The sequence below is a fragment of the Tetrao urogallus genome, assembly GCF_951394365.1.
Source record: "Tetrao urogallus genome assembly, chromosome: 13".
In the NCBI taxonomy this organism is placed as follows: Eukaryota; Metazoa; Chordata; class Aves; order Galliformes; family Phasianidae; genus Tetrao; species Tetrao urogallus.
The window spans coordinates 14,162,227-14,178,510 of record NC_136826.1 but is presented as its reverse complement, the minus strand read 5'-3'; the positions used below and the strand labels follow the sequence as shown (position 1 = coordinate 14,178,510).

The 16,284-nt window shown below is 43.3% G+C and overlaps 1 protein-coding gene across 1 annotated transcript in view; it reads right to left on the bottom strand.

The window, feature by feature from the left end:
• Positions 1 to 1,629: 1,629 nt before the first annotated feature.
• MCF2 (MCF.2 cell line derived transforming sequence) overlaps positions 1,630 to 16,284 on the bottom strand; it is a gene marked incomplete at both ends in the record, with an annotated part of 47,166 nt that continues 32,511 nt past the window's right edge. Inside the window, 14 exons of the mRNA XM_079541912.1 lie at positions 1,630 to 1,670; positions 5,616 to 5,716; positions 6,971 to 7,083; positions 7,360 to 7,472; positions 7,547 to 7,653; positions 7,891 to 7,954; positions 8,490 to 8,568; positions 9,791 to 9,883; positions 12,998 to 13,219; positions 14,019 to 14,144; positions 15,104 to 15,196; positions 15,522 to 15,614; positions 15,978 to 16,047; positions 16,162 to 16,277. Coding sequence (XP_079398038.1) covers positions 1,630 to 1,670; positions 5,616 to 5,716; positions 6,971 to 7,083; positions 7,360 to 7,472; positions 7,547 to 7,653; positions 7,891 to 7,954; positions 8,490 to 8,568; positions 9,791 to 9,883; positions 12,998 to 13,219; positions 14,019 to 14,144; positions 15,104 to 15,196; positions 15,522 to 15,614; positions 15,978 to 16,047; positions 16,162 to 16,277 — 1,431 coding nt within the window. The remainder of the gene's footprint in view (positions 1,671 to 5,615; positions 5,717 to 6,970; positions 7,084 to 7,359; positions 7,473 to 7,546; positions 7,654 to 7,890; positions 7,955 to 8,489; positions 8,569 to 9,790; positions 9,884 to 12,997; positions 13,220 to 14,018; positions 14,145 to 15,103; positions 15,197 to 15,521; positions 15,615 to 15,977; positions 16,048 to 16,161; positions 16,278 to 16,284) is intronic.

Below are 16,284 nucleotides of genomic sequence, written 5' to 3'. Positions count from 1 at the left end.
AGAATTGCAGAGCTAGTCAATCTCATAAATTAATAAAAGCTTAAATTTAAAACAATGGAAGACAGAAAAAAGATTAAAACCATTTCATATGCAATGTGTGCTATGTTTGAGACAAATATTTACAGCTGTACCTCAAAATGTGTACTGGTACCACAAGAATAGTTACCACTATAAATTACCCCCATACTAACTTGAGAGAATCCTACTTTTCCACCTAGCGAGCGCACTGTGACCAGCTTTAAAACAGACAGAAATAATCGTCAGTGACTTAAAACCTCCCTGGTTTGATTCCCAATGGCTGAGGAACACTGGGATCTTTCCAAGCCTCGCAGTGTTCCTCAGCACAGACTCAGTGGTCCTGCTTTGGGGATGTATGGGGCTGCCCCCTGCGCTGGCAACCCAACCCAGGGGAACCCCGGGCAGCCACGGCCAAGGAGCAGTTCAACCATTCCTCCATACAACAGTGGTCACCGAAAACACTCAGTGTGTTCAAACACTCAACAGCTTGATACTGTATCTAAGAATTGATGGCTCACAAATCAAAGTCAGAACACAAAGGTCCCCCTTCAGTCCATGGCATAAAACATTTTGCGTCAACGGGACAGAGCACATCCTGTAAGGCATGCATACTATCAACCCTGTTCTCAACAGCCAGATGCTCTTTGCATACATCTGCTCAAAAGTCAAACCTCCTGTACCTATGTTCTACAAAAGCAAAACTAGACAAAGAAACACAAAATTAAACTGAGAATTCAATATTCCTTTTCTTCCTTGAAAATTCAACTGCTGCATTATCGATAAAGATGCTGAAAAGTACAGTCTTGTCACATGAACATCCTTAGTGCAAACATGGACATTTAACTTTGATTTATGGCACGTGTTCCAAAAGTACATACATGTAATGTAAACTTCAACACTTGCTAGATACAGGTTTCAGCCTTGGGACACTGTGGGACCCTAAAGTGATTGGCGACAACCCTGAGTTGTCAGTTCGACCTGATCCAAACCTCACTGAAATCAACGGGACTGACTGCAATGGGCTGGATTCAGACCCTAAGTGCAAAAAAAGGATCTGTAGCATTATTGCATCTTCCACGTGAGTCAGCCAGATGATGCTCTTACAGAACATTACATTCACACAGCTGAAGTAGGTTTTTAAGAAAAATCCATCCATAAAATCAATTAAGCAGAACATACAGCTTCTTTGTTGTTGGTTTTTTGTTTGTTTTTGGTTTACCAAAACTCAACTCTTTGATTTGCAATCAGCTTCAACAGTTGTCAGCTAATAAGTAGATAAAGCCTTCAACCTGCAGAGGAAATTTCAAGCATCTATACAAGGTGTACTTCTCTGATGAAACGTGATGGATGTCATGGAAAACAGCAGGTAAAAATAATGAAACACTGTACTTTCCATAGTGGGGGGAAAGAAAAGAGCAGAGAATGGCTTCCTTTATGACTATGAGAAGCTGCTTAGGACACCGGTCCCATTCAGTGCAGATGAAGCTGTGGAGCTCTGTGAATGTGATGAATAGTACAGGAAAACTCCAACTATTGTGCTATTTCTCTGTAACACGTAGTTGAAAGCTTCCAAGAGCATCAAAACCAGGATGCTACCAGTTCACCCTTAACTCAAGGGGAACTAAACTTTCGCGTGTTACACAGGGCAGCATCTATAAAGTAATGAAGAATGATGTTAATGTTAAAGCATCTTATTCCAAGAAACACATTGTTCCCTGTAATCATGTAACATTTGTAAAACATGAAAGAAAAAACCAGCACACTCCCGTGGTTCTCCCTGAAAGCTGAACTCCCATTAGCTTCAGTGAGAGCCCTGTCTAAGGCAGGACCACAGGGTTTGACTCGTTTCTGTCATCTATCACTTGATTATCACAGCATGGCCAGCGGTTATCGTCTCTAGAGTCCTTATTTTGTCATTGCAAAATGGCTTTCCATGGGCACAAAATAGCTGTTCTATGAGGCTGGCTGGCATCGCTGGTTGTAAATGTAGACCCTGCTTTATATTTCAAAGGCAAAAATTAACATTATCTTTAACGGACCCTGCATAATAATTCTGCTCACATAAAGCCTGTGGCTGCAATCATTAAAGTGCATGAGTAACAGTGCAAACAGCTGTGCTACATCTGCAACATGACAAGTGGCATTTTAAGCAGAACTTACACAAAACTTGCACATTTCAGCTAACATGCTTACGCTAGCTTGCAAGAGCTCAAGCATTCAGCCACGCACTCTCATCAGGCAAATTAGAACTGTGTGGCCCAAGGTGCTATGTAAAGAGCTGCCTCAAACTCCGCCAAGAGGCCACTGCCCTGGCTGGTCGGAGCAGAGGGTGCATGAGCTTTGTCCTCTGGGCACTCCAAGTGAGGGGCAGCTTAGCAGGAAGAGCACACACTCACTCACACGTGCACAAACACATACAGGGATCCCTTTAAGGCTTGGAAGAGAATTTGCCAAGTGGGATGTTGAACAAAACTAGAAGATGTCTGACATATAGCACAGGAGCAGGAACCTGGTCAGACCTGCATCACACTGCAAAGTGAGAGCATTGTGGCTGCCTGCATGCTTCCTGAAACAAGTGGGTGCCAGCACCTGCCCTGGAATGGAGCATCTCCCAACGGCTGCTCTGAGTGCTCCTCAGGTTTGGGCTCAATTCTGCTCTATTTCATGCTCTCTCTGAAAGAAATCAGCCTCACACAACCTTCATGCAGTCAGACAAAATCAGAAACCATCTCTCTGCCCAGACTTTAAAGGTCAGATGAAAAAGGCTGGAAATGCATTGGCCTCGTTTGGCTCTGAGGTGAAAATTCTAGAGCGAACAAAATGTTTTCTTTTGCTTGCATTTGTTTACCACTGCTGAGAGAAAAGAAGAGCAGAACAAGAGCTCAGCCTCCACAAGAGGGGAGCTGTCGTGCTCCTGCACTGTCACCGTGTCACTGAGATGAAACATGTCACGCATCTGCACTGGGTTTCAGCAAGGACCTCACCTCTGCTGTCTGAGCTCTCAGCTTGCTGAGCTGGGTGCTGCAGCACAGCTGGAGTAACATGGTTTTCCCTTCAGTGACACAGGTGCTGTCAGTTCTCTGTGTTACAGCAGTAGGCGGTCTGTGGAGTATAAGCAACCTGGGGACCTGCAGAGCTATTTTGCTTCCTGGCCTATTGTGGAAGAAGAGTTTGGATTCTAACCCACATTCCTGACATTCCAAGGGATGCACATCTTACACTGGGGCTGCTCCTTCTTCATACATACAGAAATGGTTTTATGCTTTAACAAGGCATCTGAAATGAGCAACATGCAACCACTGTTTCCTGAGCAGTGGTTTCTCTGAGCAGAGTTCTCACCAAACTTTTTCCATTTTGAGATTCTGTGCATTAACATCTGCGATACAGAACTATTGCTGTGGCACACACATAAGAGAAACACCACAGATTTACACAGGAAACAAATCTATTCAGAAGAAAGAAGCAATGGCTCATTTCAGAAGTTATTGCTAGGGGCACAACAGGGGAAAAATTGTTATTCAAAATGAACTCCAAGCCAGTTATCTTCCTTCTCAAAGCCTCCTGGCTTAAATCCAGGCCAAGATTTACACTAAGTTTAATAAGGTTTTCCCTCCCACTTCTGCAATAGAGATTTAGACCAAAGTACTCTCTTTATCAGCTGTTACACGACACTGCCAATAGTAACCACTCATCCATAAGGCAAATTAACTGCACAACCAGTGAAGAAGTAAAAGAAGAAAGCATCTGTATTTTCGGGATTCATTTGGCTGTTCCAAATTCTGCTTTGCACAGAGGCTCTCCCTTGGCAGGCCTGGCGCAGGACAGCGGATTTACAAAACTGGCAATGGCAGGGTAGTGGGACATCTACCAAATTCCTATCTGATAACTTCAAATGGGCAGAAAAGCTTCCTGTAATTTTAAGTTGTTAATGACTGTAGGGACCAGGAGCCAAGCACCAACACAGGAACCAGCTCTGCATGCTTTCAGCTCCTGAGAACCCCACAGGCAGCTCAGAATATCTGTGGGTTGCAGTGTGCCCTCCTGTATGCAACGTCACTCCTCAGCTGGCAAACTGTGTGTGCTATGTCAGGACCAGCCTGTCCTTCCTCCGAGGGAGGCTGGCTGGAAGGACTTCTTGCAGAGCTGGAGCAAGAGCTCCATCTTCTGAAGAAGCAGAAAACAGACCCCAAACCCGGCCACATCCCAGAGTAATTAATGGCTGTAAAATCACCCACAGCATAAAATGACCTATGCACAAAAGGAACAGCTTTGTTAAATACAAAGGTGTGGTCTGAAAATCAGTTTTTAGAGTGCATGATGGCTGTAAGGACAAGTCACTGAAAAGTTCTTTGAATAACTCCAGGAAATGGAGAGAAAACATCCTACACCATCCTACAGCATTGCCTGAAGTGCGTGTAAAATTAGAACCATGCCTACAGACTGCATACACAATCAGCAACAGAGAGAATGAGCAAAGCCAATCTTAACAGGGAAAACTAAGCCTCAGCACTGCTGCCAGACTCTGGTGACACGGCTGCAAACATCTGAGCACTGCAAGATGTACAGCAGCTTTCTGTGGTTCTGTCCTGTGAAATTCGTCTTACTTTGTACTCAGTGACTGTAAACCAGTGTAGAGCTGCCAATCTCTAGGATGTGGGGGTTATGACCAGTGACAGAGCAAGCCAGCATTCAAAGTTAACCAGTATCCTATTTTCAGGGTGCTTTCAGGGCTGGAGGAACCTCCACACAGACTTTGGTCCAGGACCCAGAGATAACTAGACTTCCTTTTTCATGGACAAAAGCTTTGTGATTTTTTTTTTCTCTGTGTGTTCTCAGCTGTTCCAGTCACAATCCCAGCCCCCCATTTCCAGCATGGTAATGAAAAACCATGGAGTGGTGATACCAAATACATGGTGAGGGTAATGGGCTGCTCTTAAGGCATCTTCTTGTGTCATCTGCTATTCTTCTTAATCTATGTACATTTATAACTAGAAAATGAGAAACATGATTTTTAAGACTAGAAGCCTTTCACTAAAACCTGGTAATTTGTTTATAAACTATTTTAATGAAGGATTAACAAGCAGAAACCAGCAGTGAGTGAAAAAGCAAGGCTTGACCAAGCGCAGAACTGAAGCCTTCCTTCCACGTGCTTTGGATGAGGCCACAGCACCTTGTGCAGCATGAGGAGGTTTTGCCTAGGTGCATCCTATTCACATGGGGTCTGAGCTACAGCAGCAAGAAGGCAAAAATAGTCACAGGAATCCCTGATCAGACTCCATTTCTTCTCCTAGATCTTCTGCTCAGTGCTCTCACAATGAAACCTATGTGTTTAAGTGCTGTTTTTTTTTGTTTCTTGTAACTTACTAGTGCCTAAAGTCAGAGAAGTGTCCTAAGGAGCCAAGAAAAAAAATCCACAAAAAAGCAGTAGCTTAATTTACTACTTTTGCAGGCTTTTTGGAGTAGCTGCTTTCTTTCTTTTTTTTTTTTTTACTGCAGAGGCAAATGCAGCCAGACTTAGTATATCAAGTGCAGTACAAATGGCTTAAAAGACCTGAATTGAGTTTTGAGATATCTCTGTTATGTGTATTATATGATACCTGCAACTTTGGCATTCCGAAATCTACAATCACCGACTACTATCTGCAGACTGTGGACAGGGATCCAGCCTTCTTTTCTTCTGTTTAGATTTTTCACCAACCTTTGAACAACAACAGTATTAGTAAAAGAAACAAATCACCCCACAAGCAGTTTTGCATTGGCAGTGGGCACACTTTACAAGACAGTCAGTGCAACCAACAGTCTGCTCAAATCGGGGGAGCATTTTAACAGGAGCTGCGCATGCATTTAAGAATTCCATCCAACTAAGTTTAGGCAACTAATTAAAAACCTTCATCAGGAACACAGTTGCCTTGGGCCCCTCTCTAGCTAATGGAGAGGAACAAGGCTCTCCAGAGCATGAGTAACCCTGCCTGGGGTCTGCATCATTCTCCAGAAGTGCCTGTTTCTCTCCACTGACTACCAATGAAGCCCAGGACAATTACTTTCCTGCTCATGTAGTGAGATCTGAACTAACAAATACATTTGGTCTGAGAACTGTCTGCCTGGCACTGCCTAAAACTGCTATGAAAGGTGGTGAGCACGCAGCATGATTGAGATACTTTCTATCGTCTTTTTGCTAACAGCAAACTGAATTTCCCATGAAGCGTAAGGGCTATACATGCTGGCCCTGAATCCCTCATAGGGCAGCTGTGCCTGTGTGTTTTATACTAAGGAGAGGCTGGCTGAAGAGAGCTAGTCAGAAATCAGTCTGGAAAGGAACTACAGGCAGGAAACTTGGCCAAAATGCTGCAAAAAACAGAAGAGGGCATGCTGCCCTCTGAGACAATAAGACCAATGGTTCAACAGGCAGAACATGGGGTATAGTAATTTCCTAGGCAATGCTCCCAGTTACAAGGAGAGAACCAGCTGTGAATTGCTATCCTCACAAGCCACAGCTATAAATACAACTGAAAGATGGTCTGCAGCTATTAACCAGTTAACACTGGTTCATTACTGCCATTTGTGGGAAGAAAATGTCTTGTAATCACTCAGTATTGCTATTATTAAACCCAGAGGAAAAAAGCCAACAGCTGAGCTGGAGAAGGCATAAAGTGGGCACAGAGCTCTCACTCAAACCACCCATTTGAGCTGCAAGAGCACTACCAAGGGGCTGCTGAGATGTCAGCGTAACACAGCTCACATACCCAAGGCAAGGGAAGTCCAAACACATTTTTTGAGGCCAAACCAGAGTGTAAGGTCCCTAGACTTGTAAAGGGAATAAATTCTCTGACTTTCTGGAATAGACTGAAACCTAATCAGAAGCTGCATGGAGTGGACCACCTGGCAGGTGAGGCAGCATGGCACTGCCGTGCAGGCTCTTAGAGATAAGGCAAAGCAATCCTAAAATACCTACCACTGTCCCTCACCATCTTCATGCAAAAGCTGAATTTCGTCCCCATTTTTCACCAGCAGATCCTCTGATCCTCTCCTCTTGCAGTCTGCAAGGGCTTTGTATTTTCCTGGAGACTGTGGCAGAAAGAGAAAAAAATTATCTGCTTGAGCTACATTCAGTATCACACAGCCTTTATTTCTGACTGCCGCAGGGAATGTGATAGAGCACTAGCAGATACCTTAATTTAAATGGTTTCAAGGAACTGAAACAACTCATCTGATATCTCCTCATTTCCCAAATGGAGATGTAGAAAAATGAAGACATGGAGAAGCCACACCTTTCACCCAAAGCCTGCTAAAGCAACACAATCAAAATCTCAAGCTTTGGTGCTTCTTCAGTTCTGTACTAACCAGCTGGTTCCCCTCCTCCTCTTCAGTGTCTGAGCAGTTTGAAAGGTACTGGTTGCCAGACCACTCCTCCAGACCCTCACAGATCTCCAGGGACTGTGACATTCCTGGCCAGCCTGCAAGACAGCATGCAGCTCAGCTGGGGAACCCTGTGCCCACACAGTGCCCCGAAGGAAGGGAGGTGCCATACTTCTGTGGGGTTTGCTCTGGGGTGACAGGAGCACGCTGTCCAGTGGCACTGGGCTGGTGCGCTCCGAGTCATTCTCTTCTGAGCTTATGGAGGCTCTCTGCTGCTTTCTGAAAGATTAAATATGCATATGTATTAGTTGTACGTGAGAAATGAAACTAAACTCCGTGAAGATTCGTAAAGCAGGATCAGAAACAATAATGGTACTTATTAATTTATGCTTTTCTGAAGGATCTCAGTGCCCAGTTTCGATTACTGGGTGGACACAAAAAGAAAACTGCAGCTCAGGTTGTGCTTCAGATGAGTGCTCGCTGGTGCCCCCCCCCAGAGCCACCCCAGGGACTCACCCATCACTCAGCTGGGAGGAGAGGTGGAGCTGGTCAGTGCACGAGCTAGGCTGCTGCTTCTCCACTGTGGGGAGGTCAGACATCAGATTTACATCCTTGTTTCTTAGCAGCTGTCGCACTTGAAGCATTATTTTCAAAGCTAGGCCTTTCAAACAACTCTAATGATTATTGTTTAGAGAAAACCAGACCTAGGGACTATTACAAAGAGCAGATTTAGTTATGATTAAGATGGCATGTTAGCACAAATCCAATAGCAAGCATTCCACTGAAGTCTATGGGACTATAATATGCTTAAAACAAGGCATCTGCTATGAATCTTGTTGAATTAAGCATATGAGAACAAATGTGAAATAACTCTCCACGGTAATAGAAGAAAAAAAAGTACCTCTGTAATTCATTTCTACTTGAGCACTCGGCCTCTACAGCTCTAACTTATGTTATTTCCCTGTAATGTAGACCTCACTCCAGAATTGTGCTACTGGGTTTCTTCTGAAAATCAATTCTCTGGTGAGAATTGGTGGATTTGAAGATTTAGCAGTGTGAAAATAGGAAAGGTTCTGCAGCAGAGTGAATGCCACAGACAAATTGGTCAAATGTACCTTTTATGAGCTCCTGCTGCTTGAATAAAATTTTTCTGATTTCATTTAACCATGCCATCTTCAGATCTACTGTTTGGGCCTGAAAGAAGAGAGAATTGTCTGAATTTTGAATTATGAATCACCCATTATATTGTATGAATAGAATCTTACTTTTCAATGCTGCAATTATCTGAAATCCCCTTTCATCCAAAGCCAGTGTTAAATATAAAATATTCTTCATCTTTTTAAATTAACAATCCCACCACATCCAGGCAATGCAGCAGAAATGGTGGAGACATCACTACAACCCAAGGAGTACAGGAAAAAACACATCTGAGCATGCAATAATTCTCTTTTTAAAATCCCAAAGGGCCAAAACTATCATAGAATCACAGAATGGCCTGGGTTGCAAAGGACCACAATGCTCATCTAGTTCCAATCCCCTGCTGTGTGCAGGGTCACCAACCAACAGCCCAGGCTGCCCAGAGCCACATCCAGCCTGGCCTTGAATGCCTCCAGGGATGGGGCATCCACAGCCTCTTTGGGCAACCTGTTCCAGTGCCTCACCACCCTCTGTGTGAAAAACTTCCTCCTAATATCCAACCTAAACCTCCCCTGTGTCAGTTTAAAACCATTCCCCCTAGTCCTATCGTTATGCTCTGGATATATGTATACCCTACATACATCTGAGTTGAAGTTTGTTACTGAATTATAACAAGGAGGAAAAAGCTCAGCAGAGGGCAAATTAAAAACAGATGTCAATGAACAATATTTTCACAAGAGGTTGTGCTCTGAACACAGCATTAGGCAAATACTTCACTCTTATAAAATGATATTCAAAATGCTACAAAAGAGGGGAAAATAAACAGGAAAAAAATAGGCTACTGTTCCATAGACTAATCAAACTACCATTGGAAATAGCACCATGGAAGCTAAGCCTTCACTCTGGGGGCAGTTCCAGCATCTAATTGTAGAAGAGCACGTGTTTATGTTCATTAAAGCATGAGGCCCACTTCCCATCTCAGTTCATGTAAGCTGCTAAGCACAATAAAATGTGTATTTTTTTTTTCAACTACTGGTCTATTTGAGACTGCATGTGGAATTAAAGGCTCTATTTCCAAGGACCAGCTCTGTCTCCACTTTTACAGCCCTGTACTGGACTCTGAGGAGTAGCCACTGGGACAGCTCTGTGAACAGAGACATAGGCAAGGAGAAAGAAGAAATACAAGCTGAATGTCTGATAACCTTATATCCTGAGAAGATCAAGAGGAGACATTTCCACACCACTGTTTACAAATACTCAGATCTCTGAAGCTACAAACCTGCACAACGTATACCTCTTCTCTTCCACTATACCAGATTTCAAATTTTCTATGATCCCCCTTCACGTTCTCAGTTATTCCAACTGCATTCATCTGCAAAGAGAAAAGAACCAAAAAATGAAGCATGTTACAAGTCTTTCCCCTTTAAAATGAGTCCATGTATTTTGCACCATGCTGAATTGGCTGAAAACAGCTTTGTTTAACACCTTTCATCAATTTTCATTTCAGCAGCCACTGGAAGTCACCATCTAGTTATTCCCCCTGATTTCCATCAGCTTGCCTTATTTACCAAAGCTTTCTTATAACCACTAATAGACTTCAGAATTTCTACTCAAGAATCAGTGGAACAAAATGAAAAGTTATCTCATGTCTCTTCCAGCATGACATTTCTCAGATGAGGTATAAGAAGCTTTACAAATGCATGGCACATTATCTGCCTACATAATTTGTGCTGTGCTACATTTTATTTACTTCAAACCCACCTGAGAAGCCCTTAGCTCCTTCAGGAATTTCAGTTCACTCTTTTGGTCTCTGACCCATTCACTGAGCACAACATGCAATTACTGTCCCATTCCTGATATTGCATAAACTTGTTTCTTGTTTAAAGCAGATTTTGCTAGCGATTCACCATTAATTAACAAAGGATCAAAAAGTCAAGTATTCCACTTTCATGTTTTGAAACAGATCTAATAATAATGGTATCATATCATCAATTATTCACACAGGTGGCCATAAGCAAATCCAGTACAAATACAAATAAAGCCTGAGAAAGAACATCTGTTAAACACTGCTGATCCTTTCTGACTATGTGCCAGGTCAGAGCTTTTGTCTGCAAGGCTACAACAGTTACAGGTGGGATCACACGGTCAAGCTCTCTGTTCCTACTTACTCTCTCAAAGGTTGGCACTCATTTCAGTGACTATGAAGAGCCTCAGGAGAAAGGAAGCAAGCTGCTAATTAGCTTTCTTCATTTCTTCACTGGTATAAATAGCAGAGCTCTTGTGAACTTGCAGGAAACTCCAGACTCAGCAAGGAATGGCACTGAACAGCAAGCAGCATTTCCCAGCCCCTCTTTGTCTCTCATTGTTGCGCACAATGAGGTTTCACCAAAGTCTCCAGGTCTGTACTGATGATTAGAACTGAGACTGATCACTGACTAAGGCCACAGACCATTTGCACATCTGCAATCTCACACATATCCATTCCTTTATTTAAAACTGCACCTATTTAAAAAAGCACAGGTTAAAATCTGCAGCATAGCCTTGCCATGAAGGCATTATATCTCAGAAAACTTCAGGCTTATGCAGTATGGTGCCACAATGCCACGAAAAGTGAGATCAGGCTCTACTCTGACTGTAGGCAAATGCAACACTGAGATGTTGAAAGGGAAACCTAGATAGCACTCATCCAGACTCCCATTTCCAGTTCTGTGCTGCCTCTCTGGATTGGCAATTCCACTTGGTGTCCACTACAGAACTGCCCAGGCATGAAGATACCTGGAATTTTAGATTATCCACTGTAAGGACACGAAGGAAGGTTCCAGAAATAGGTGTATTTACGCCACGTTGATTCATGTTAGAGTATTTTAAAACACCTTTTCCTCCTTCCAAGCAGGATTTACTGTCCCTTCAGCTGCAGTTTGCTGCAATGCAGATGGAGGTGGCTGAGCTTAACGCTTTGGGATGGCATCCATCTGCATCACCTTCCACTGTAGCAAAAGGCAGACAATCTACCTTGCACTGCAATGAGTTATAAACCTGCATGCTTTAAGTTACTAAGTATCAGCTGAAGAAATACTTATTGCTGGCTATTTTATATAACATTTAAAATATTATCTTGTTTTTAAAGTCTGCCTGTTTGGGGAAAGTTTTGGGGTTTTTTTTTTGCTGTTTCTACAGATGTCCAGTTTCACCGCTTCCATGAAACAGCTTTCTTTAATTCTGAATCCCTGCAAAGCATTCTGGCAAGGAAAATTAATTCCATGATACTATCACCAATCAACCAAATGCTGAGCTCAGGAAGCGTGGTTTTACCCTCAGGACAGCAATTCTGAGAATCTGTGTGCACGGATGTATGAATGCTTCAGCATCCAGGCATTCTCTAACCACAACCTCTCACCTTAGCAATCAAAAATGCTGGAAAATGAGCCCCTCCTAGACAAAAACTGGCCTGAATGTCTGGACTCTTGAACACAAGATTTTCTCCTCTGAGCAGGTTTCTCCATGCTGCCTCTTCAGATCTTTCAAAAGCACATACGGCAAAACAAGTGCTACAGGGAAAACAAGCTCCCCAGAAAGAAAACTATGTTGTTTGGGAAAAGCACTTAAGTAGCTAAACATATGGACTGGGATTTGTTTTTAATACACAATTTGTAATGTGCACCAGAGCTGAACAGACTTATCTACTCTAACATCCTTGAAAGGTTTCTGACTGCTGGTGTCATCTCTCTCCCCAGACCCCATGTAGATCAGGAGACTCACAGCATCTGGGCTCGAAGGCTCAGCCTCCAAGTGCCCATTTGCTTTGCCATTCTGTGACGTACCTATATTGCTTTTTTATTCATCAAGAAAAATGAGGCAGAGCGTTGAGACAAAAAGCTCGTGTTAGAAGTGCTCATCAGACACAATAAGCCAGACGGTCTCTTTTAGAGAAGCAGTTTGGGATTTTTATTGACAAGAGTTGGCATTTATAGGCTTGGGGCAGTTGTTTACGTCCCTCCTGTTTAGCCAGAGGCTGTTCTCCTTGCCTGATAATTATGTTTCTAGCTGCAGCTGGAGCCTGCCGAAGGAGAAAAGCATAGAAGATGAAGAGCAGTGATACCCCTCCTCCTGGCTGTGCAGCAGGAGTCTGTGCCTCCTTGGAGACCAGGAACATGAGGAGCCCTGATTCTTCCAAGGAGCTGGGCATGACAGCAGTTCATGCTGTCCATTTCATGCTTTCCTTTGTCCTGGAAAGCAGACTAGAGGAGGGAAGAAGGCACATCTCCATCCCTGGGACTTATCCAAAGCACTGCTTCTCTGGCAGCTGCCACTCCATAATCCACTACGTTACTACATCAACCGGCCTTTCATGGCACCTCCATTTGGAGCATTATAGTCCTTGATAGCAGAAACCAAGCCACTGCACTACTGAAAACATACTTTCTGGGTTCACAGAGTTAACAGTTTACAATCCCCATGGCAATGGCCCCAAAGAAAAAATCCTTACTTTCAGAAAATGCTTAAAACTGTAAGATGAAGTTTTATCATATCCATCTCCGTGATCCTCTCGCTTCTTGCAGAAGACCAAGGCTTTCTCATATAGGAAGAGATGCCTCTGCATTGGCTTGAACCTGGCAAGATCCTTCATTTTTGTTGGGCCTTTTCGGTGTCCTGTCCAAACACTGAAAGATCCTTGCATCAATACTTTTCCTAGTTCACTCAAGTCGCCCTGGTGAAAGTATGACAAATAAGTATTAAAAAGTTTACATCAATTAAAATGTAGGAGGACTGTGCAAACAATGAAGGGCAATGGGGCCAGCTCTGTTCCAAGGCACGTCACTCTAAGAATAGGTCTTCCTGGAAGGATCAGATGACCTTTTGGGAGTGATGGCATGGTGCCAGGAGGGAAGAAAAGGTCTCAGACACAAGCCCACAGTCAGTCTATGCAAAAGAATACAAGTCAATAACTGGAGGGTAAGAAAACTTGCCAGCACCCAGAAAAGATCATATCGAGGGTTCCCCCACATCAGTGAGATGAGAGCTGAGCCTGAGCAGAGGTTGTGCAGAATGGGAAGAAAAGGATTTTTCAAGTAGGCCAGGAATGTGACCAGCAGCTCAGCCATCCACTCAGCACTCCCTGAATCCCTAGGAAGGACGGCCACTTCAACAGGCAAGGATCAAAACCTACTTCAGGGTGTATTTAATTAAAGGTTGAATGAGAAATATGATGACAGCCCAGCTCAGTTATAAGGTGAGCCATTTGAGAACTAAGGTGGATTCTGAAAAAATGCTCCCAGGAACCACAAGGTGGCAAATGTGGGAACTATGCAACTTCACATACAGTTTGGATGGGAATAGCTTCCAAAATCCTGAAATCAAATGGAAGACTGACATCTATAAGCTTCCTGATGCCATTCAGGTTGCAATTGTTCTAATGTGGTTTTAAGTTTCTACATCCTGGGACACCAACCACTTCCAATATATCAACCAGCACTGTGCAAGTTCTTTAATTACTGAAATCTACTCACGTCATATCCTGTTATTGAAATCTGATGCATAGAGTCATTGACTGATTTTAGCAAATCCAGCATTGCAACCAGAGCTTCTTGAAGTTCCTGAACTCCATCACAGCTTGTGCTGTACTTTAACAACTCCTGAAAATAGAAATGGAAGAACATGTGCTTGCAACTGAACAAAGCAAACTTTTTTCCAGCTCACCAAAGTTTCCAATGTCCAAAAGCAAGCTGCACTCCCTGAGTTTCTTTTTTCATATGTCAATGGAAAAAGCACTAATTGCAAACCAGTCAATGTGAGGTGTGGAATATCACTGTCCATTTTCTCTGGGTTTCTTTGAGGACAGCATCAGGTTACAGAGTGGCATCACTCTTACCTGAGTTCTTTGTCTTGCATTTTCCTGCTTGATAAGAAATGGCAAATATGACTCAGGTTTGGCATCGGCTGCTAATAAGGCACAAATGCATTCATATGAGTTTGCAGTAGATGACTGTCTTCAGTTTGGCAGACAGAAGGAAGATTTTATAAATCCTGGAGCCTTCAAGCCAATAAGCAGAAGACAGAATTGGCAACACTATGGCTGATATAAAATTATTCTCATATTTCATATCTCCTCTGCCTGCTTAGAGCCTCGTGTACTCATTCCTCATTCAAGAAACTGGAAGGTGAGATTCAGTAACCTTCAGAAGCTACCACCCCAGTTCTCTGTAAAGTGGGAAAGGCAGCATGCTCTGCATCAGCATGGGGACAAAAGGATGAATGCATTAAAGATTATGGGCACTACAACAACCCAAGCAGAAGAGATGAATCAACGTGGTAGGTTTTCATTCATCACACCCTTATGGACATCTCTGGTTCATTTTTCTTGCATTTTACATCTCTGAACAGACTCAGTTCTTCTCCCCACTAAAACAACACGTTAAAAGCACACACTCCTTCTTCAGGTATGAAAAATGTCAACCTTGCTGAACATCACTTTGGAGAGCCAAGCTCAGCAACACATAACCTAAGGCTTTATTTAGAGGTAAACTTAAACTGAAAAATAAAATGGAAAACAAATCTATCTCCAAATGTCATTCAAAAGCAGTGTCTGAAATACCTTCAGAAGCAACTGGTATTTTGTCAGGCGCTGCACTGGTTTGAGCAAATAGGAATCCAGCCCAAGTTTGTGCTCTAATTTTCTTTGGCACTCCTGAAACAAAGAATTCATATTAGGTAAGCTATGTGCTAACAATCTGCAGTTAATCTAACAGCATGAGTAATATGGTTTGAAGACTTCAAAGATTTCATGTAAGAACTGTTCTATAGTTCATATAACAAAAGAGATTTCATAAAAACACATGATGTGGATGGATCTGCCTTAAATTCTTTGTATACAAGCAACTCCAACTGCCATTTTGGTGCAGCTTTCACGCAATGGCAAACGGAATGCACTGCAGAAACAGTGGAGTGCTGAGAATGGTGTTTAGGATAAGTGCCCCAGGATGACACTGCCTTGATAGAAATTAACATCTCACCTGGAAGAAGGTGCTCTCAGAGCACTGCCTCCACAGGGACTCTGACCGGGGCTTGTTCTGACAGTATTTCTCATACATCTGGAAATCCTCTCGCTGCAAAGAAAGCCAAAATGCAAGTCAGGCACATGTATGCAAGCCTGCTGGGCAGCTAAATAGAAGGAATACCTGAACTGTAACGTGCTTTTATCTCTGCTTCCAAGTATAACATCTGAAAGTCAGAGTTCGGGTAAAAGAGCCACTGCTGAGAAGCAGAATGCTTCTTGAAGCAAGTCATCATGACTGCTGCTTTCCCCCATCTGCTGCTGTCCGCACAGTTGCATTCCCTCCCTTGCTGTTGGAATTACATATCAGAAGCACCTCATCCAACTGACACAACTGAGATGTTGAAGAGTGCGAAGCACAGCAGAAACATTGGCCTTAAAAAGTCTGTCTCATATGTGAAAATGAGTCACCAACCCTGTCTAGGAAACAAAATCCCACTCTCTCGGGTGCTCCCAGGCAGCTTTCCAAACTGTGCAGGAATATTCTGCAAGAGACAGGGGAAGAGACAAAACGCAGCTGTGAGCAAGGTACTTCTTGGGTGCTTCATCATTATAGGAAATCAGTGAGGCAAAGAGGGGGAGGAGAGCCAGCACCATACTTGTTGTGGAAGTCGTATATCTCGGGCATGTTTCCAAAGAGGACATCCTTCCTGTTCCTCAGCACGGGAGGCATAAGGATGACCATGGCAGGGTTGTCCATCTCAGCTCTGTAGCCCTGCAGG